Genomic DNA, 21,552 nt, shown 5'->3' on the forward strand with positions numbered 1-21,552 from the left:
TGGGCGACAGAGCGAGACCCTATATCAATAATAATTATAATAATACAGTATATTTTACATAATAGACCATAGAGCTCAATGAATCCTCCTCACAACCCTATGTAGGTAGATGTTATCATGATCTCTGCTTTCCAGAATAGAAAAGTGAGGACCAGAGAGGGCGACCTCTTGTCCAAAAGCAATACAGCCAAGAAGGGGCAAGGAGGGTTTTGAAACCAGTCGGCCAGGCTCTGGGGCTCCTAACAAGCAAAGCAGCCTGGTTTCTAAAACTATAGCTTCTGGAAGCAGCCAATTCACAGGTCTTTACCTCCTGACTGTGAGACCTCCAAAAAATGACCAGGGATCTTGGAGTCTGTTTCCCCCTTTGTGAACTGGGGACAATAGAAGCTACTTCCCAGGTCTGCGGGGAGAAATTAGGAACGAAGAAGGTAAAGCGCAGAGCTGAGGAGCTGGTCTACAGGTGCTCTATACATATTAATAATAATTATTAAGTTTGCTGTTACAATCCTCTCTCTCTCTCTGAACAACCCCTAATGATGCATGGCTTTGAGAGCAAAAAAGTCAGGGCAAAGTTTTGCCACAAAGTCCAGAGGGCAAGACATTAAATCTAACTCTCAAGGATTGGTGTTGGCAAGAAAGCAAACCTCTCCTCCCCACGCTGTCCTTACCCCGCGTATCCGACGAGCCTAAAGTCATAGGTTAGAGATCTGCAGAAGCGACGTCAAGGTGTGGTTCCCTCTGTAAGGCGGAGCTAAACGGTGCATTCGCCCAACGGGGAAGCTAGAACTAAATGACCGCTCTGTCGACTGGAGCCAACGAGAATCGGCGTAGGCGCAATACGGGCGGAGGATGGGGACCCGCCCCCGGGGTGGGCGGGGCGTCAGGTACTTAATTCGCGCCTTGAGGGACCGAAGGTGCCGAGGGCTCCGCATCGCAACCATGGCGCTTCGCTGGGGTATCGTGTCTGTCGGCCTCATCTCCAGCGACTTCACAGCCGTGCTGCAGACGCTGCCTCGCTCTGAGCACCAGGTCTGCCCGCCCTCCGGATTCTGGGGAAGAGGAGGCGGGGGGCGGGACTCCAGAGTCTAAAGGAGGAGGGAGTTTAGGGTTCAGGACTAGTGAGTGCGTCGTCATTGCAGTGAAACGTCTGTTTCCTTGCTACCTCCTTCTCCATCTCTGTTCTGCAAACCTGTGGGGAAAAGAAAGATCAGATTGTTACTGTGTCTATGTAGAAAATGAAGACATAAGAAACTCCATTTTGAACTGTACTAAGAAAAATTGTTTCTGCTTTGAGATGCTGTTAACCTGTAACTTTAGCCCCAACCCTGTGCTCACAGAAACATGTCCTGTATTGAATCAAAGTTTAATGGATTTAGGGCTTTGCAGGATGTGCCTTGTTAACAATATGTTTGCAGGCAGTATGCTTGGTAAAAGTCATCGCCATTCTCCATTCTCTATTAACCAGGGGCGCATTGCACTGCGGAAAGCCGCAGGGACCTTTGCCCAAGAAAGCCTGGGTATTGTCCAGGGTTTCCCCCCACTGAGAAAGCCTGAGATATGGCCTCGTGGGAAAGGAAGACCTTACATCCCCTAGCCCGACACCAGTATAGGGTCTGTGCTGAGGAGGAGTAGTGAAAGAGGGAGGCCTCTCTGCAGTTGAGATAAGAGGAAGGCTTCTGTGTCCTGCTCTCCCTGGGAATGGACTGTCTCAGTGTAAAGCGGACCATTCCCATTCCTTCTATTCTGAGATAGGAGAAAACCTACCTGTGGCTGGAGGCGAGATATGCTGGCAGTGATACTGCTCTGTTACTCTTTGCTACACTGAGATGTTTGTGTAAAGTGAAACATAAATCTAGCCTACGTGCACATCCGGTCACAGCACCTTTCCTTGAACTTATTCATGATACAGATTCCTTTTCTACATAGACACAGTAACAATCTGATCTCTCTTTCTTTTCCCCACACAAACCTGAGTGTCTTGAGGTTTGGAAAGGCCTTGATGTAAGCTACTATGAAGATAATTTCAATATTGGGGGATTTAATAACGGCTTTCCCCCAGATCTCTCTTTCCCAGGGCCCAAATGTCCAGCCCCAGTCATCTCTTCCCCCAGGACCACGTCTCCCCTTCCCCTGGCCAGAGCCTCCTCCTTTGCCTCCCTTCCACCCAGTTTCCACGCCTGCCTCAGCCCCTCAAATCCGATTCTTGTGCCCCTCCAGGTGGTGGCGGTGGCGGCCCGCGATCTGAGCCGTGCGAAGGAGTTTGCACAGAAACACGACATCCCCAAGGCCTACGGCTCCTATGAGGAGCTGGCCAAGGACCCGAACGTGGGTGAGTGGCGAGGGCGATGGGGGTGCTGGCCGCCGCCCCTGGAGCGGTGCCCCCTGGCTGCCCCGTGGGAGATGCAAGGCTCCTCAGGATGGGCCAATCCCTTTGGGTTCCATAAAGACCTTTGGCTGGGAGGAGAACTATAAAACGGGCTTGGTCTGGGACTGGCTGTCTAGTAGGTGTTAAACTACACTTAGCGTTCGAGACCAGCCTCGGCAACATAGCAAGACCCAATCTCTACAAAAAATAACAATAAAAATAAATCAGCCAGGTATGGTGGCACGCACCTGTAATCCCAGCTACTGGGGAGGCTGAGGCAGGAGAATCACTTGAACCCGGGAAGCAGAGGTTGAAGTGAGCCAAGATCGCGCCACTGCACTCCAGCCTGGGCGACAGAGTGAGACTTGGTCTTAGAAATAAATAAATAGGCCGGGCGCGGTGGCTGATGCCTGTAATCCTAGCACTTTGGGAGGCCGAGGCGGGCAGATCATGAGGTCCGGAGATGGAGACCATCCTGGCTAATACGGTGAAACCGCATCTCCACTAAAAATACAAAAAATTAGCCGGGCATGGTGGCGGGCGCCTGTAGTCCCAGATACTCGGGAGTCTGAGGCAGGAGAATGGCGTAAACCTGGGAGGTGGAGCTTGCAGTGAGCCGAGATCGCGCCACTGCACTCCAGACTGGGCGAAGAGTGAGACTCCGTCTCAAAAAAAAAAATTAATTAATTAATTAAAAATTTTAAAAAAGAGAGCGAGAATGGCGAGAGGTAACAGCCCTTTCCTAAGGACAGCTCCCTAAGGGAGACAGGGGTGTGACCGACCACCTGGTCCCTGGGTGCTAGGGCGGGGCCTCGAAGTTGTGGGCGGAGCTCGGTTGTCTGGGTGGGCGGGGCTGCTGACCTCCTGACCTACTCTCACCCTAGAGGTGGCCTACATTGGCACCCAGCACCCCCAGCACAAGGCGGCGGTGATGCTGTGCTTGGCGGCCGGCAAGGCCGTTCTGTGCGAGAAGCCCATGGGCGTGAACGCGGCGGAAGTTCGCGAGATGGTCGCGGAGGCCCGATCCCGAGGCCTCTTCCTTATGGAGGTGAGGGCAGAGGAGCCCTTCCAACATCCAGCATAGCAGTGCTTGCCATTAAATATGGTTGCCAGTGCGCGGGCGGGGTCAGTGCATTTGCCAGGATGTATCTGAATCTCCTTGGCAACATCTATTACCGTGAAAGCCATTGCTTTTGGCCCTTAGCAAACACGGCAAGGCTTACTGAAATTGCTTGGATCTTTTGTCAGTCTTTAAGAAAAAGATGCCGGCCGGGCGCGGTGGCTCATGCCTGTAATCCCAGCACTTTGGGAGGCCGAGGCGGGCGGAGCACGGGGTCAGGAGATCGAGACCGTCCTGGCTAACATGGTGAAACCCCATCTCTTCTAAAAATACAAAAAATTAGCCGGGCGTGGTGGCGGGCTCCTGTAGTCCCAGCTACTTGGGAGGCTGAGGCAGGAGAATGGCGTGAACCCGGGAGGCGAAGCTTGCAGTCAGCCAAGATTGCACCACTGCACTCCAGCCTGGGCAACACAGTGAGACTCCGTCTCAAACAAGAAAAAAAACAAAAAAAAAAAAAACAAGAAAAAGATGCCAAGAGTGAAAGTGGCATAGAATGGCAATGGCTTAGTTTGGGTGGGGTTCCAGGTAGAGGTTGAAAGGACCAAGGAACCCCCTACAAACCTGCAGTGCAGTGGCGCGATCTCGGCTCACTGCAACCTCCACCTCCCAGGTTAAAGCGATTCTCCTGCCTCAGCCTCCCAAGTAGCTGGGACTACAGGCGCCCGCCACCATGCCCAGCTAATTTTTGTATTTTTAGTAGAGACGGGGTTTCACCATGTTGGCCAGGCTGGTGTCGAACTCATGACTGCAAATGATCCTCCTGCCGCGGCCTCCCAAAGTGCTGGGATTACAGGCGTGAGCCACCGCGCCCGGCCCCTACCTCAAGGTCTTTCATGTAATCCTATCCGCCAGGACCCCTTAGCCTTGTAAAGTCACACATTCACAGACTCCGGGGATCAGGTCATGGATATCTTTGGGGGCACCAGTAGCCTACTGCCACAACACCCAGGCTCAGAGCCTGTGCAGAGCCTGCCCCCAGCTCCCCGGTGCCCTCAGGCCTGTGTTCACGCTCCTCTCGACTGCTCGGAGCCCGGGTGGACCTCGGTCACATCCGTCCTGCCCCGCCCTTCCCCCGTGAGCCCTGACACTCTTGCGTCAGCATTTTTAGAAATTGCTGGTGTGGGCCAGGTGCGGTGGCTCACGCCTATAATCCCAGCACTTTGGGAGGCCGAGGCGGGCAGATCACCTGAGGTCAGGAGTTCAAGACCAGCCTGGCCAACATGGCGAAACCCCGTCTCTACTAAAAAAGTACAAAAAGTAGCCGGATCTGGTGGCGGGCGCCTGTAATCCCAGCTACTCAGAAGGCTGAGGCAGGAGAATTGCTTGAACCCGGGAGGCGGAGGTTGCAGTGAGCTAAGATCCCGACACTGCACTCCAGCCTGGATGACAAGAGTGAGACTGTCTTTAAAAAAAAAAAAAAAGGAAAAAAAAGAAATTGCTGGAGTGCAGCCTTGGGACCTTTGCCCATTCTCCCGGCTCTCCCGTGACATTCTTTCTCAGGGCTCTTTGCCTAGTCCACGGAGCTTCCGTCTCCCCTGGAATGTCACCTCCTCAGGGTGTCACCGTCCTGGCTGTCCTGCGTGAAGGACCCTCCGTTTTATTTGTGTCCTTGGTATTCCTTTGTTCATCCCTTGGTTGCCTGTTCTCTGTCTCTTTAGACTGGGTGCTCCAAGAGGTAGAACTCTGGTTTTTGTTGTCATTGTTGTTGTTTTTGAGACAGAGTCTTGCTCTGTCGCCAGGCTGGAGTGCAATGGCGTGATCTCGGCTCACTGCAACCTCCGCTGCCCGGCTTTAAGTGATTCTCCTGCCTCAGCCTCCCGAGTAGCTGAGATTACAGGCATGCACCACCACGCCCGGCTAATTTTTGTATTTGTAGTAGAGACGGGGTTTTGCCATGTTGTCCAGGCTGGTCTGGAACTTCTGACCTCAGGTGATCCGCCCGCCTTGGCCTCCCAAAGCGCTGGGGTTACAGGCATGAGCCACAGCGCCCGGCCCCCAGTTCCAGGAGTTTTTTGTTGTTGTTGTCATTTTGCATTTTTCTACATAGATGATGTCATCTATGAACAAAGAGTTTTATTTCTACCTTCTGTATCTATATGCCTCCTTTAAGGAGTTTCACTAGGAAATGCACACGTAACTCTTAAACCCACTGGCCTGCATGCTCTATACCTACATCTAATCTCTTCTTATAAGGACACCAGTCATATTGTCATATTGGATAAGGGCCCATCCTAATGACCTCATTTTTTTTTTTTTTTTTTGAGTTGGAGTCTCGCTCTGTCGCCCAGGCTGGAGTGCAACGGTGGGATCTTCAGCTCACTGCAACCTCCACCTCCCGGGTTCAAGCAATTCTCCTGCCTCAGCTTCCCAAGTAGCTGGGACTACAGGTGTGCGCCATCACGCCCAGCTAAAATTTTTTGTATTTTTAATAGAGACGGGGTTTCACCATGTTGGCCAGGCTGGTCTCTTGGCTAGGCTGGTCTCGAACTCCTGACCTCGTGATCTGCCCACTGTGGCCTCGCAAAGTGCTGGGATTACAGGCGTGAGCCACCGTGCCCAGCCTTGACCTTATTTTAACATAATTATCTCTCTGAAAACCCTGTGGCCACAACAGTTGCTTTCAGAGGTACTAGGGAGTTAAGACTTCAACACGTGAATTGTGTTTGGCAGGGCAGAAGCGAGAGGGAGAAAGACACAATTCATCCCATAACATGGGGAGACTGGGGCAATGGTCCAGATGAAAAAGAACAAAAGTCAATAGGGCACGGTGGCTCATGCCTGTAATCTCAGCACTTTGGGAGGCTGAGGTGGGAGGACTGCTTGAGCCCAGGAGTTCGAGACCAGCCTGGGCAACATAGTGAGACCCTATCTCTATTCAAAAAAAAAAGGAAAAAGAAGAAAAGTCAAGAGGGTCAGGAGCAAGAGGGATACAACCTGGGGACTGATGGGCTGTGTTTGGAGACTGGGTTGCAGTGGGTATCCGCCTATGATTTGGACCCCAGAAGGGATTAGAACTGGTTGGTTAACTCCTTTCCTTGTGGTCTGCAGGCCATCTGGACCCGCTTCTTTCCTGCCTCCGAGGCTCTGAGGTCTGTTTTGGCCCAGGGAACTCTAGGAGACCTCCGGGTGGCTCGGGCAGAATTTGGGAAGAATCTCACCCATGTTCCCCGGGCCGTAGACCGGGCCCAGGCTGGGGGGGCCCTGCTGGACATCGGCATCTACTGTGTCCAGTTCATCTCCATGGTCTTTGGAGGGCGGAAGCCAGAGAAGATTTCCGTCGTGGGAAGGCGTCATGAAACAGGTACCATCTATCCTGGAATATTTCATGGTGATGGGAATGATTCTGTCTCTCTGGGAGCACTGAACTGAGGACAAGTCTCCAAGTCAATGAGAATTAGATCAGACACCTAGAGGAACAACTTTCCATGAAGCCAGAGAGGATCAGAGTCAAGACTGCAGGTGGGCACTCTCCTGGGACTTTGCTGTGTGATCTTAGCCAGCAGACTTAACATCTCTGAATCTTAATTACTTTACTGGTAAAGTGTCACTAATAGGGTTGTCATGGGAGTTAATGAAGTAACTGCTGAGGCAAATGGCAGTTAATAAATATAAAATTATTATTTTTTGAAGTTGTCTCAGTGAACCTTTGCTACATAAAAGACTACCCCACTTGGCCAGGCGTGGTGGCTCACGCCTGTAATTCCAGCACTTTGGGAGGCCGAGGTGGCCAGATCACCTGAGGTCAGGAGTTGGAGACCACCCTGGCCAATATGATGAAACCCCATCTCTACTAAAAATACAAAAATTAGCTAGGCATTGCGGCAGGCGCCTGTAATCCCAGCTATCTGGGAGGCTAAGGCAGGAGAATCACTTGAACCCAGGGGGCGGAGGTTGCAGTGAGCTGAGATGGCGCCACTGTACTCTAGCCTGGGCGACAGAGTGAGACTCCATCTCAAAAAAAAAAAAAAAAACCTGCCCCACTTTGCAGAAGAGGCCCTTGCCTTGGCTTCCACTTAGCTGGAAAGTATCCAAGAGTGCCTGAGCCACCCAGATGTGATGCCCTTCTTCTTTGACCTTTAACCCCAAGGAGCAAGAGGCAGTTCATGCTTCATTAAAGTTACATTCAGCCGCAAAAAAAAAAACATAACACTACCCCAAAACTTAGTGACTTCAGGCTGGGCACGGTGGCTCACGCCTGTAATCCCAGCACTTTGGGAGGCTGAGGTGGGCAGATCACTTGAGGCCAGGAGTTCAAGACCACCCTGGCCAACATGGTAAAACCCTGTCTCTACGAAAAGTGCAAAAAAAATTAGTTGGGCGTGGTGGTGTGCACCTATAGTCCGGCTACTCTGGAAGGTGAGGTGGGAGGATCAATTGAGCCTGGGAGGCAGAGGTGGCAGTGAACTGAGATGGTACCACTGCATTCCAGCCTGGGGAACAGAGCCAGACCCTGTCTCCTTTTTGTGGAGAACAGAGTCTCGCTATATTGCCCAGGCAGGTCTCGAACTCCTGGGCTCAAGCTATCCTCCCCTCTCTGCCTCTCCGAGAGCTGGGATTACAGGTGTGAGCCACCGCCCCCGGCAAGCCAGACCCTGTCTCAAAAAAAAAAAAACTTAGTGACTTCAAATAGCAATCATTTATTAGCTTGTGATTCTGTGCATTGGCAAATTGGGGCTGGGCTCTGCTTGATGGTTCTTCTGCTGGTCTTATTCCGGCAGCTGCAGTCACTTGGCTGTTCAGCTGGGACTGGACAGTCTGGTAGGCTTCATTTATGTCTTATAGGTGGCAGGCGACTGTCTGGGAAGCCTTGATTCTCCTCCACCTGGCCTCTCCAGCTGGCTAGATACCATTCATATCATGGTGTAAGAATTCCTGATGTGCAAGCACTTTTCAGGCCTCTAATTACACCATATTTGCTACTGGCCCATTGGCCAAAGCAAGTTATATGGCCAGCTCAGTTTTCAGAGATGGGCAAATAGACTGTAATTTTTGTTTTTTTTAGATAGTATCTCACTTTGCCACCCAGGGTAGAATATAGTGGTGTGATCTTGGCACACTGCAGCGTCAACCTCCTAAATTCAAGCGATTCTCCTCCGTAAGACCCCCAAGTAGCTGGGCATACAGATGTGGGCCACCACGCCTGGCTATGTTTGTTTGTTTTTTGTAGAGATGGAGTTTCCCCATGTTGCCCAGGCTGGTCTCGACCTCCTGGGCTCAAGCAATACACACATTTTGGCCTCCCAAAGTGCTGGGGATTACAGGCATACCGGTCTTTTTTTTTTTTTTTTTTTTTGAGACGGGGTCTCTGTCACTTAGGCTGAGTGCAGTGGCACAATCATTGCTCACTGCAACCTTGACCTCCCAGGCTCCAGGGATCCTCCACCTCAGCCTCCTGAGTAGCTAGGATCACAGGCACAAGCCACCACACCCAACTAAATTTTTTATTTTTTGTAGAGACGAGGTCTCACTATGTTGCCCAGGCTGGTCTTGAACTCCTGGACTCAAGGGATCCTCCTGCCTCCACCTCCCAAAGTGCTGAGATTATAGGTGTGAGTCACTGTGCACAGCCAAGACTGTACTTTGTGGGGGTGTGTGTGTGTGTGTGTGTGTGTGTGTGTGTGTGTGTGTGATGGAGTCTCGCTCTGTCGCCCAGGCTGGAGTGCAGTGGTGCCGTCTCGGCTCACTGCAAGCTCCGCCTCCCACGTTCACGCCATTCTCCTGCCTCAGCCTCCCGAGTAGCTGGGACTACAGGACTACACCACGCCTGGCTAATTTTTTGTATCTTTAGTAGAGACAGGGTTTCACCGTGCTAGCCAGGATGGTCTTGATCTCCTGACCCCATGATCTGCCCACCTCAGCCTCCCAAAGTGCTGGGATTACAGGCATGAGCCACCGCGACCAGCCAGCACTTCATTCTTTTGCCTTGCCATGCAAGAAGTGAAGTCTCTTGCCCAAGGTTCCACAGGCAGGATTTGAGGCCTGTGCAGTCTCAGAGACTCTGCCCTGAGAGACCCCTGCCCTGACCCAGGACTTCCCTCCAGGTGTGGATGACACTGTCACGGTGCTCCTGCAGTACCCAGGAGAGGTCCATGGCAGCTTCACCTGCAGCATCACCGCGCAGCTCTCCAACACGGCCTCCGTGAGTGGCACCAAGGGCATGGCACAGGTGAGGCATGGCGGGCCCAAGCGCTGGGGATCGTGCCCCTAAAATAGGAGGGGGACAAATGGCCTCTGGAGCTAGATGAGAGCTTAACCAGCCAATTTCACATCATTGCTAAAGAGTTCCTCCTTAACCAAGCCAAGAGGTGGGTTCTGGGCCTCTAGGCTCTCCTTACTTAGGATGAACCTATTGCTCTGTCAAATATTCTTGGGCCTGGCTGGCACGGTGGCTCACGTCTGTAATCCCAGCACTTTGGGAGGCCAAGGCAGGCAGATCACCTGAGGTCAGGAGTTCCAGACCAGCCTGGACAACATGGTGAAACGCCATCTCTACTAAAAATACAAAAATTAGCTGGGTGTGGTGGCAAGCGCCTGTAATCCCAGCTACTAGGGAGGCTGAGGCAGGAGAATTGCTTGAATCCGGAAGATGGAGGTTGCAGTGAGTTGAGATTACGCCATTACATTCCAGCCTGGGTGATAAGAGCAAAACTCCATCTCAAAAAAAAAAAAAAAATATATATATATATATATATATATCCTTGGGCCTGGCCGGCACGGTGGTCACACCTATAATCCCAGCACTTTGGAGGCTGAAGCTGGTGGATCACTTGAGCCCTGGAGGTCGAGGCTGCAGTGAGCTGTGATTGTGCCACTGGACTCCAGCCTGAGTGACAGAGTGAGATCCTGTCTCAAATATCTATCTTTAGTCCTGAGGAGAAGCCAGTTATTATCAACCATGCTTAGTGGGCAGTTGTGAATTTCGGAAGTGCATCCGGGGGAGGATCTGGGTGTTACCAAAGGTCAGCTTAACTGGTCTTCCTGGGGCCTTGTTGCTAGAAAAAAAAAAACCCTATTTTATAGCCAGGCATGGTGACTTACACCTGTAATCCCAGCGTGATTGGGAGGCCAAGGCAGGCAGATCACTTGAGCTCAGGAATTCAAGACTGGCCTGGCCAACGTGGTGAAACCCCGTCTCTACTAAAAAAAAAATACAGGCTGGGCGCGGTGGCTCACACCTGTAATCCCAGCACTTTGGCAGCCCAGAGTGGGTGGATCACCTGAAGTCAGGTATTTGTGACCAGCCTGACCAACATGATGAAACCCTGTCTCTACTAAAAATGCAAAAATTAGCCAAGTGTGGTGGTGCATGCCTGTAATCCCAGCTACTCAGGAGGCTGAGGCAGGAGAATTGCCTGAACCCGAGAGGCGGAGGTTGCAGTGACCCGAGATTGCGCCATTGCACTCCAGGCTGGGCAACAAGAGCGAAACTCCGTCTCACAAAAAAAAAAAAAAAAAATTAGCCAGGCCTGGTAGTGGGCACCTATAATCCCAGCTACTCGGGAGGCTGAGGCAGAAAAATCACTTGAACCCAGGAGGTGGAGGTTGCAGTGAACCGAGATTGATCCACTGCACTCCAGCCTGGGCGACAGAGCAAGACTCCATCTCAAAAAAAAAAAAAAAGAAAGAAAGAAAGAAAGAAAATAAATAAGAAGAAAACATGGTTCACAGACACACGAAGATAAGCCCTCCTCTCTAGACCTTAAGAACACCTTGTTTCTAACCTCCTAAGGTTAGGGAGAGGTTTGCTCCTGCGGAGACAGACAGGATTTTTGTGTGACATCAGCGTTGCTAAGGAACAAACTTCTAGCAACTAGAAATGAGGGAGGGTCCAAAGCTCCCCGGGGATGGACAGGGCAAGCTCTTAGCCACCAGGTTCAAGAGGGAGGCCCCTGTGCACCACCTGGCATGTTCCTGGAGGCAGCCTCAGCAGCACCGTTGGTGAAGGCAGCAGTGCCACTTCTTCTCTCCCTCCAGCTCCTCAACCCCTGCTGGTGCCCGACCGAGCTGGTGGTGAAGGGGGAGCATAAGGAGTTCCCGCTGCCCCCAGTCCCAAAGGACTGCAATTTTGACAACAGGGCAGGCATGAGTTATGAGGCCAAGCACGTCCGGGAGTGCCTACGCAAGGGTAAGGATATGGATGCGGGGCAGGCGCCAGGCCTGGTAGGGGGATGTTGGGCCCCTCCCCACCTGCTCTGTCACCCTGCTGTTTAGAACTACATCTCCCAGGAGGTTGCAGTGAGCCGAGATCGCACCACTGCACTCCAGCCTGGGCAATGGAGCAAGACTCTCACTCCAAAAAAAGAACTATATCTCTCAGGAACCCCTGCAGCATCCATCTGCCTGAACCATGTATATTGTGCCACATGGAATTCTGGGAATTGTAGTTCTTTGGGTCTCGTGGGTAGGAGTTCCATGGGCGCGTGGGTAGGAGGGGTCCCTAACTACACTCTCCCCACAGGTATGAAGGAAAGTCCTGTGATTCCCCTGTCGGAAAGTGAGCTCCTGGCTGACATCCTTGAAGAGGTGAGGAAGGCCATTGGAGTCACCTTCCCCCAAGACAAATGCTGATGTATCCCCGAATAAATAAAGACATCTTACATCTTCGTGGTAGTGGTTTGGCAGAAGCTGGAGAACCCAGTATCAAAGGGTCACTAGAAAAGAATTTGGGCAGGGCCGGGCATGGCAGCTCATGCCTGTAATCCCAGCACTTTGGGAGGCCGAGGAGGGTGGATCACCTGAGGTCAGGAGTTTGAGACCAGCCTGACCAACATGGTGAAACCCCCATCTCTACTAGAAATACAAAATTAGCCGGGCATAGTGACGCATGCCTGTAATCCCAGCTACTCGGGAGGCTGAGGCGGGAGAATCACTTGAACCTGGGAGGCGGAGGTTGCAGTGAGCCGAGATCGTGCCATTGCACTCCAGCCTGGGCAACAAGAGCGAAACTCTATCTCAAAAAAAAAAAAAAAAGAAAGAAAAAGAAAAAAATAATTCGGGCAGAATGATGTGGGAAGGCCGGGCGTGGTGGCTCACACCTGTAATCTCAGCACTTCGAGAGGCCAAGGTGGGAGACTTGCTTGAGGCCAGGATTTCGAGACCAGCCTGGGTAACATGACAGGACCTTGTATCTACAAAAAATAAAAATATTATCCAGGCATGGTGGCCCGCACCTGTAGTCCCACCTACTTGGGAGGCTGAAGTGGGAGGACAGCTTGAGTTCAGGAGGTTGAAACTGCCGTGAGTCATGATTGCACCACTGCACTTCAGCCTGGGTGACAGAGACAGACCCAGTCTCAAAAAAAAAGAATGATTTTGGAGAGGGAGGAATGTGCAGGGTCAGGACCACATTCCCAGAAGCTCCTGGCACAGACACCTACAGGAAGATCCACCGTTTGCCTGTCACGGCCTCTCTGGGGTTTGACCCTCATTGCCTTGGAGTGACTTTTGCAAAACAACTTGATTTCTCACCTCAAAAATCAGTCTTTTTATGGACTCCTGAAAGCCACCCAGTTTTTGTTCTTGTTGCTCTTCCTGCCTGTAATTGTCTCTCCTTGAATTCAATATAGTAGTCAGGCTGTTCCTTTGGACAGTGTCAGAAACACAACTCAGAATGTCTCCACAAGGCCAGGCATGGGGGTCACAGCACTTTGGGAGGCTGAGACAGGAGGACCACGTGAGGCCAGGAGTTTGAGACCAGGCTGGGCAACATAGTGAGACCCCATCTCTAAAAAAAAAAAAAAAAAAAAAAAAAAAGCCTGCACAGGAATGGAATGCTTGGTAATTAAAGCCTTCAGGGCAGGGCAGGCATCAGCCCAGGACTCTCTTTTTCTCTATCTCTTTGACTTTCCTTGGCATAGGTTTTAATGGCAGCAGTGGGCCATCTGGTACAGCCGGGGCCATCATGCTGGCTGCTGCCGGGAGGGCACAGAAAAGAGATGGACAGACCCTCACCCCTGCAGTCCGCTGCCCGGGGGGCTGCCCCCACAGAGCTGGGCCGGGTTTTGTGCCAGGTGAGGGGGAGCTCCAGGCCGTCTCTGAGTGCCAGGGTCACAGGAGGAGCTCACAGCCATGTTGCTTCTGCCCCCGATGCCAGCCCAGTCCTAGTAAGGACCCAGAGCTCCCACCCCTGGCTGCACGTGGGTACAGTCAGGTGCCATGCTTCATGGAGCTGGCAGGAGCTGGGGACACACGGGAGCCCTGCCCCTTCCAAGATCAAGAGGGTGAGAGCTCCCCAGGAGCAACTGCAGCTGCCCAGGCCGTGGCTGCAATCCAGACACCCCCGTGCTATTGGGAGCTGGGAGTAGACAGGAGCCCCACCCAGTTGTGTCTATGGATGTGGATGTGGGCCTCCTGCTCTACAGAGCAGGCAGGAGCCCCGCCCCCCAAGGCACAGCTGCAGCCCCCAAACCGGGGCTGTAGACCCAGGCATCCCTGCACTCCTGAGAGGCCTGGAAAGGCCTCCCTTGTCCTTGTAGGCTCAGAGGTGCCTGCTACCGCTGCCTGGCCTCTCCCTACTCCCTCTCTTGCTCTGATCTCAGAGTGGGGTTGGGGCTGAGCCCAGGTGCTGACATTGTCCACCAGGTGTGCACATGCTCAGGGTAGTGCTAACATGTGCCAGCACTCTGCCACCTTGGCCTCCTCCAGACATTGGGTGCCGAGGAGCACAAGAGGGGAACCTGAGGGGGTGCTAAGGGTGGCTGGGTGCTGGCGTGAAGGTGCCCCTTGGTGCCAGCAGCCTGGGCACCATGGATGGCCATGGGAGGCAGACAGGCTCCTGGGTAAGGGGGCAGGTCCCCAGTGAAGCCCCACCTTCAGGCCAGGGCAGGTTTGAAGCCTGGGGGCCAGGGTGCCAGTCCTGTGGACTGAAGGGGGAACTCATGGTGCTTTTTCCTGGGCCCACCCATCCTGCCATGGACCAATAAGCATGCACTTCCCCTCTGTGAGGCCCATAAAAGCCCCAGGCTCAGCCAGAGCCGGCAGAGGACAGAGAGACAACAGGATGACCAGCTACAGAGCAGAGCTACCCTCTCCAGGGCTCCTCTCTACTGAGAGCTGAGCACTTGGTGGGACAACCTGCCTACAGAGAAGAACTACCCACTGCGGGTCTCCTCTGAGCTGTTGTAATACTCAATAAAGCTCCTGTTTGTCTTGTTCACCCTTCCGTTGTCTGCGTACCTCATTCTTCCTGGACACGGGACAAGAACTAGGGCAAAGGCACCACCAGCCACAGAAGTTTCTGGCCAGAAAAGCAACACCCCAAAGATCCTGTAACAGTTTCACCAGTTAAGTGTAGTCCTGGGCACTGGAGACAGATGGTGCCTGTGACCTCAGGAAACTAATAGTGTGTGGGTAGGAAGTATCCCTAAATACACTCTCCCCCAGCCTCTGTTTGTCTCTTCATCAGTAAAGGGGTACTACTAACTTTCCTCTGCTGAGGAATAAATGAGATGGTGACTGATGGGGCCGGGCGCAGTGGCTCACGCCTGTAATCCCAGCACTTTGGGAGGCCGAGGCAGGTGGATCATGAGGTCAGGAGATCGAGACCATCCTGGCTAACACGGTGAAACCCCGTCTCTACTAAAAATACAAAAATATTAGCTGAGTGTAGTGGCGGGCGCCTATAGTCTCAGCTACTCGGAAGGCTGAGGCAGGAGGATGGTATGAACCTGGGAGTCGGAGCTTGCTGTGAGCCAAGATCACGCCACTGCACTCCAACCTGGGTGACAGAGTGAGACTCCGTCTCAAAAAAAAAAAAAAAAAAAAGAGAAGGTGACTGATATGTAGTTTGGATCTGAGTCCCTGCCCAAATCCCATCTTGAAATTTAATTTCCAGTTTTGGAGGCAGGGCCTGGTGCAAGGTGATTGGCTCATGGGGGTGGCTTTCTCGTGAATGGTTTAGCACCATCACCTTGGTACCACCCTCACGACAGTGAGTTCTCTCGAGATCTGGTCATTTGAAAATGTGTAGTGTTGGGAATAGGCCCCCAAAATCTGGCCATAAACAAAATCTCTGCAGCACTGTGACATGTTTGTGATGGCCATGACGCCCACACTGGAAGGCTGTGGGTTTACCGGAATAAGGGCAAGGAATACCTGGCCCACCCAGGGTGGAAAACCACTTCAAGGGGTTCTTAAACCACAGAAAATAGCATGAGCAATCTGTGCCTTAAGGACATGTTCCTGCTGCAGATAACTAGCCAGAGCCCATCCCTTTATTTCGACCCATCCCTTTGTTTCCCATAAGGAATACTTTCAGTTAATCTATAATCTATAGAAACAATGCTTATCACTGGCTTGCTGTCAAAAAATCTCTGTTCGAGGCTCTCAGCTCTGAAGGCTGTGAAACCCCTGATTTCCCACTCCACTCCTCTATATTTCTGTGTGTGTGTCTTTAATTCCTCTAGCACCACTGGGTTAGGGTCTCCCTGACCGAGCTGGTCTTGGCAGTATAGCACCTTCCCCACTCTCTCCTGCTCCTTCTCCCGCCTTGTGAGATGCTTCTTCCCCCTTCACCTTCTGCCATGACTGGAAGCTTCCTGAGGCCTCCCCAGAAGCAGACGCCTGTGTTACACTTCCTGTACACAGTCTGCAGAACCATGAGCCAATTAAACCTCGTTTTTTTTTTTTTTTTTTTGAGATGAAGTCTCACTCTGTGGCCCAGGGTGGAGTGCAGTGGCATGATCTCACCTCACCGCAACCTCTGCTTCCCAGGTTCAAGTGATTCTCTTGCCTCAGCCTCCCAAGTAGCTAGGATTACAGGTGTGCACCACTGCACCCGGCTAATTTTTTTTTGTCTTGAACTCCTGATGTTAGGTAACCTGCCTGCCTTGGCAAATCCAAAGTACTAGGATTACAGGTGTGAGCCACTGTGCCCAGCAAACCTCTTTTGTTTATAAATTACCCAGCCTCTGTCAGGTGCAGTGGCTCATGCCTGTAATTTGAGCATTTTGGGAAGCTGAGGTGGGCAGATCACTTGAGGTCAAGAGTTCAAGACCAACCTGGCCAACATGGTGAAATCCCGTCTCTACTAAAAATACAAAAATTAGGCCGGGCACAGTGGCTCACACCTGTAATCCCGGCACTTTGGGAGGCCAAGGCGGGCAGACCACCTGAGATCAGGAGTTCTAGCCAGCTTGGCCAACATGGTGAAACCCCATCTGTACTAAAAATACAAAAATCACCTGGGCATGGTGGTGCATGCCTGTAATCCCAGCTACTCGGGAGGCTGAGACAGCAGAGATCTCTTGAACCTGGGAGGCGGAGGTTGCAGTGAGCCAAGATTGCACCACTCCACTCCAGCCTGGGTGAAAGAAAAAAGAAATTAATGGGTGGCTTAGCTGGGTGGTTCCAGCTCAGGGTCTCCCTGAAAATTGCAGTCATGACATCAGTCAGGGCTATCTTCACCTGAAAGCTTGACTGGGGCTGAAGAATCCCTTTCCAAAGTGATTAACTCACCTGGCCAGAGGACTTGGTTTCCTGCCACCCGTGTTTCACCAGAGTATGACTGCTTGAGTGTCCTCGCTGTCACACGTGTCCGTGCAAAGAGACCACCTAACAGACTTTGTGTGAGCAACAAGGCTGTTTATTTCACCTGGGTGCAGGTGGGCTGAGTCTGAAAAGGGAGTCAGCAAAGGGTGGTGGGATTATCATTAGTTCTTATAGGTTTGGGATAGGTGTACAAATTACATTCTCAAGAGTGGGGAGAATATTGCAAAGTACCTTCTTAAGTGGGGTGGAGGGGAGAATATATCATATCAGTTAGAGTGGGGCAGGAACAAATCACCATGGTGGAATGTCATCAGTTAAGGCTATTTTCACTTCTTTTGTGGATCTTCAGCTGCTTCCGGCCATCTGGATGTGTACGCGCAGGTCACAGGGGATATGACGGCTTAGCTTGGGCTCAGAGGCCTGACACTCACCACATGGCAGCTGGCTTTCCTTAAAGGAAGTGATCTGAAAGGGAACAAGGTGGAAGCTGTAGTGGCTTTTCTGCCCTGTCCTGTGAAATCACACTCTGTCATTTCCACAATATCCTCTTGGTCACACTGTTTAGCCCTATTGAGTGTGGGCAGAGACCACACAGCAGCATGAATACCTGGAGGTGTGACTCCTCAGGTGCCATCTTGGATGTGGGCTTAATAGTTTTGATTCAGAATCTTTATTATTATAAAGAGTTTGGCTGGGTGCGGTGGCTCACGCCTGTAATCCCAGCACTTTGGGAGGCCAAGGCGGGCGGATCATGAGGGCAAGAGATCGAGACCATCCTGGCCAACATGGCAAAAGCCTATCTCTAATAAAAATATCAAAATTAGCAGGGCGTTGTCACACGCCTATAGTCCCAGCTACTCAGGAGGCTGAGGCAGGAGAATCACTTGAACCCGGAGGCGGAGGTTGCAGTGAGCTGAGATCACACCACTGCACTCCAGCCTGGCGACAGAGCAAGACTCCGTCTCAAAAAACAAAACAAAGCAAAACAAAACAGAACAAAACAAAACACACAAAAAAGAGTTTTAGTCAGGCACAGTGACGCATGCCTGTAGTCCCAGCACTGTGGGAAACTGAGGCAGGTGGCTCACTTGAGCCCAGGGGTTTGAGACCAGCCTGGGCAACATGGCAAAACCCTCTCTCTACAAAAAATACAAAATTAGCAGTGCATAGTGGCACACACGTGTAGTCCCAGCTACTCCAGAAGCTGAGGTGGGAGGATCCCTTGAGCCCAGGAGGTCGAGGTGGCAGTGAGCCACAGTTGTGTCATTGCACTCCAGCCTGGACGACAGAGGGAGATCCTGTCTCAAAATAAATAAATAAAAATAAAAATAAACAGTTTTGACTTCACAACTAGTTAAAAAGTGTATTCCCTCACTCAGTGACTGTACTGTTCAGAGGTGTATACCTGCATTAAAAGCCCTTTCCTTCCTTCTCTGTAACTGGGGTAGGGAAGGGCTATCTCATTGGACTGGAGTAACACACACAGATAAAGCCGGATGCAAAGTTAACAGGAAACACTATTTCTCTCAAGGATACGCTTTGTTTGTTTGTTTTTTTTGAGATGAAGTCTCGCTCTGTCACCCGAGGTGGAGTGCAATGGCACGATCTCTGCTCACTGCAGCCTCTGCCTCCTGGGTTCAAGTGATTCTCTGGCCTCAGCCTCCCAAGTAGCTGGGATTACAGGAGCGCACCAGTACGCCCAGCTAATTTTTGTATTTTTAGTAGAGACAGGGTTTCACCATGTTGGCCAGGCTGGTCTCAAACTCCTGACCTCAGGTGATCTGCCTGTCTTGGCCTCCCAAAGTGGTGGGATTTCAGGTATGAGCCACCACGCTGGCCAAGGACATGGTTTCTTACAGAGACTTTGTTCTCTAAATTCATAAATTGTTGGAAATTCTATCAGTAAAAATGAAACATCCGAGTCTTGCTGATAGGATCTAATCCACTTGATACAGAGTAGCAGCCTTGATTTCCAAAGCAGATGCACAGCTTCAGATAAAGGTTTCTGGATGCAACATTTCACATGTACCTTCTTGTTTCCAGTGATTCAGGACACTGGTTTCACTTCACAGTCCTGACCCAATGTTGACCTTGCTTTGCTCTAAGCTATCATTTGGTTGTCACCTAAGCTCTACCCTCCCCCTTTATCTTGGCTTTTTCTTTTCTTTTTTCTTTTTGAGGCAGGCTCTTCCTCTGTTACCCAGTCTGACTGCAGTGATGCAATTGATCACAGCTCACGGCAGCCGGGACCTCCCAAGCTCAAACAATCTTCCCATCTCAGCCTCCCAAGTAGCTGGGACTACAGGCACGCACTACCACATCCAGCTAATTTTCTTTTTTTTCTGCTTCCTTTTCTTTTTGATTTTTTAGATAGAGGCTTGCTCTGTTGCCCAGGCTGGGGTGCAGTGGCACGATCTTGGTTCACTGCAACCTCTGCCTCTTGGGTTCAAGCGATTCTCCTGCCTCAGCCTCCCAAGCAGCTGGGACTGCAGGCACGCGCCACCACTCCCAGCTAATTTTTTTGTATTTTTAGTGGAGACGGGGTTTCGCCATGTTGGCTAGGCTGGTCACAAACTCCTGACCTCAGATGATACACCCACTTCGGCCTCCCACACAGCTGGTATTACAGGTGTGAGCCACCACGCCCGGCCCCCCCTCCTTTCTTTTGTTTTTTAGTTGACACAGGGTCTCACCATGGTACAGCCCAGGCTGGTCCTGAACTCCTGGCTTCAGGTGATCCTCCTGCCTTGGCCTCCCAAAGTGCTGGGACTATAGGAATGAGCCATCACACCTGGCCCCTTTCTTCAATTTTCAAATCAAACTGATCCTTCAAGGTCAAGAGGAAATACCTCCTCTGAGAAGTCTTCTCTGAATGTCAGAGGCAGACAATGTCTGATTTCTGCATGCTCCCCAACATTCAATCATACAGTTATTGAATAACACATTTTGAGAGATAACTATGAATCAAGTAACATGCTGGTTTCTGGGAGAATTGAGGACAAATTAACCTTGTGGAAATTTTGGGTGGATGAAAAAAACCAACATTAAATTAAAACACTGCACACATTTACAGCTGTGAGAAGCATTACAAATCCTGGGTGCTATGCGAGCTTTTTTTTTTTTTTTTTTTTTTTGAGTTGGAGTTTCCCTCTTGTTACTGAGGCTGGACTGCAAGGTCACGATCTCGGCTCACTGCAACCTCTGCCTCCAGATTCAAACGATTCCCCTGCCTCAGCTCCCGAGTAGCTGGGACTACAGGTGCCTGCCACCACATCTGGCTAATTTAGAATTTTTAGTAGGGATAGGGTTTCACCGTGTTGGCCAGGCTGGTCTCAAACTCCTGACCTCAGGTGATCTACCCATCTCGTCCTCCCAAAGTGCTGGGATTACAGAAGTGAGCCACTGAGCCCAACTAGGAGCTTTTTTGAGAAAGAAGGAAGTCCAAGAGATCTTCCTGACACCCTAGTCTGACTCTGCCCTTTGCCTGCTCAAAATTTTCCCATGCTTCCCAGCGGCCTTCTGGACATAGATCAAGTCCCTTCTCTGACAGGCCCAAACCCTTTATCATCTGATCCTAGCTCATTTTTCTGAGTTTTCCTTAGTTGCTATTATTTTCTGTCTAAAGTGACATGTCATAATATCCATAAAGCACACAAGTCTTATGTGTACAGCTCAATGAATTGTAAATATGTGTATACCCGGCCGGGCACAGTGGCTCACGCCTGTAATCCCAGCACTTTGGGAGGCCGAGGCAGGTGGATCACTTGAGGTCAGGAGCTTGAGACCAGCCTGACCAACATGGTGAAACCCCATCTTTACTAAAAATACAAAATCAGCTGGGCGTGGTGTCGCATGCCTGCAATTCCAGCTACTTGGGAGGCTGAGGCAGGAGAATTGCTTGAACCCGGAGGCAGAGGTTGCAGTGAGCCGAGATCGTGCCATTGCACTCCATCCTGGGCAACAAGAGCAAAACTCCGTCTCAAAATAATAATAATAATAATAATAATAATAATAATAATAATGTGTATACCCATGTAAACACCATTCAGATAAAAATATGGCATATTTGGGGCACCCGGGGAGTGTCTCTTGTGGCCCCTCCCCTCCACACCCTGCTGATCTATCAGCACAGATTAGTTTCTGCCACTTTTTAAACTTCATATTCCTTTTCTTTTTACACAAACACAAACATTCGAGTCATGACTGGGTGGGGTGGCTCAAGCCTGTAATCTCAGCACTTTGGGAGGCCAAGGTGCGAGGATCGCTTGAGTCTGGGAGTTCAGAGACCAGCCTGAGCAACATAGAGAGACCTCATCTCCACATAAAAAGTTTTAAAAATTAACCAGGGGCGGTGTAGTCCCAGCTACTCAGGAGGCTGAGGTGGGAGGCTTCAGCCCGGGAATTCCGGGCTGCAGTGAGCCATGATTGGGCCACTGCACTCCAGCCTGGGCAACACAGTGAGACCCTGTCTCAAAAAAAAAAAAAAAAAACCAGGAAAAAACAAACAAACAAACAGAAAAGCAGGCCTGGCGCGGTAGCTCATGCCTGTAATCCCAGCGCTTTGGAAGGCTGAGACGGG

The 21,552-nt window shown here is 51.2% G+C and overlaps 1 protein-coding gene across 1 annotated transcript; it reads left to right on the plus strand.

Moving 5' to 3' along the window:
* The first annotated feature begins 757 nt into the window (after positions 1-757).
* On the plus strand, positions 758-12,088 carry DHDH (dihydrodiol dehydrogenase). The gene is made up of 7 exons (XM_512808.9): positions 758-1,029; positions 2,218-2,329; positions 3,250-3,413; positions 6,534-6,786; positions 9,527-9,651; positions 11,460-11,610; positions 11,944-12,088. Exons 1-7 carry the CDS (start codon positions 850-852, stop codon positions 12,051-12,053), a joined length of 1,095 nt encoding a protein of 364 aa, XP_512808.2. The 5' UTR covers positions 758-849; the 3' UTR covers positions 12,054-12,088.
* The last annotated feature ends 9,464 nt before the right edge of the window (positions 12,089-21,552 follow it).

The sequence above is a fragment of the Pan troglodytes genome, chromosome 20 (genome assembly GCF_028858775.2).
Source record: "Pan troglodytes isolate AG18354 chromosome 20, NHGRI_mPanTro3-v2.0_pri, whole genome shotgun sequence".
NCBI lineage: Eukaryota > Metazoa > Chordata > Mammalia > Primates > Hominidae > Pan > Pan troglodytes.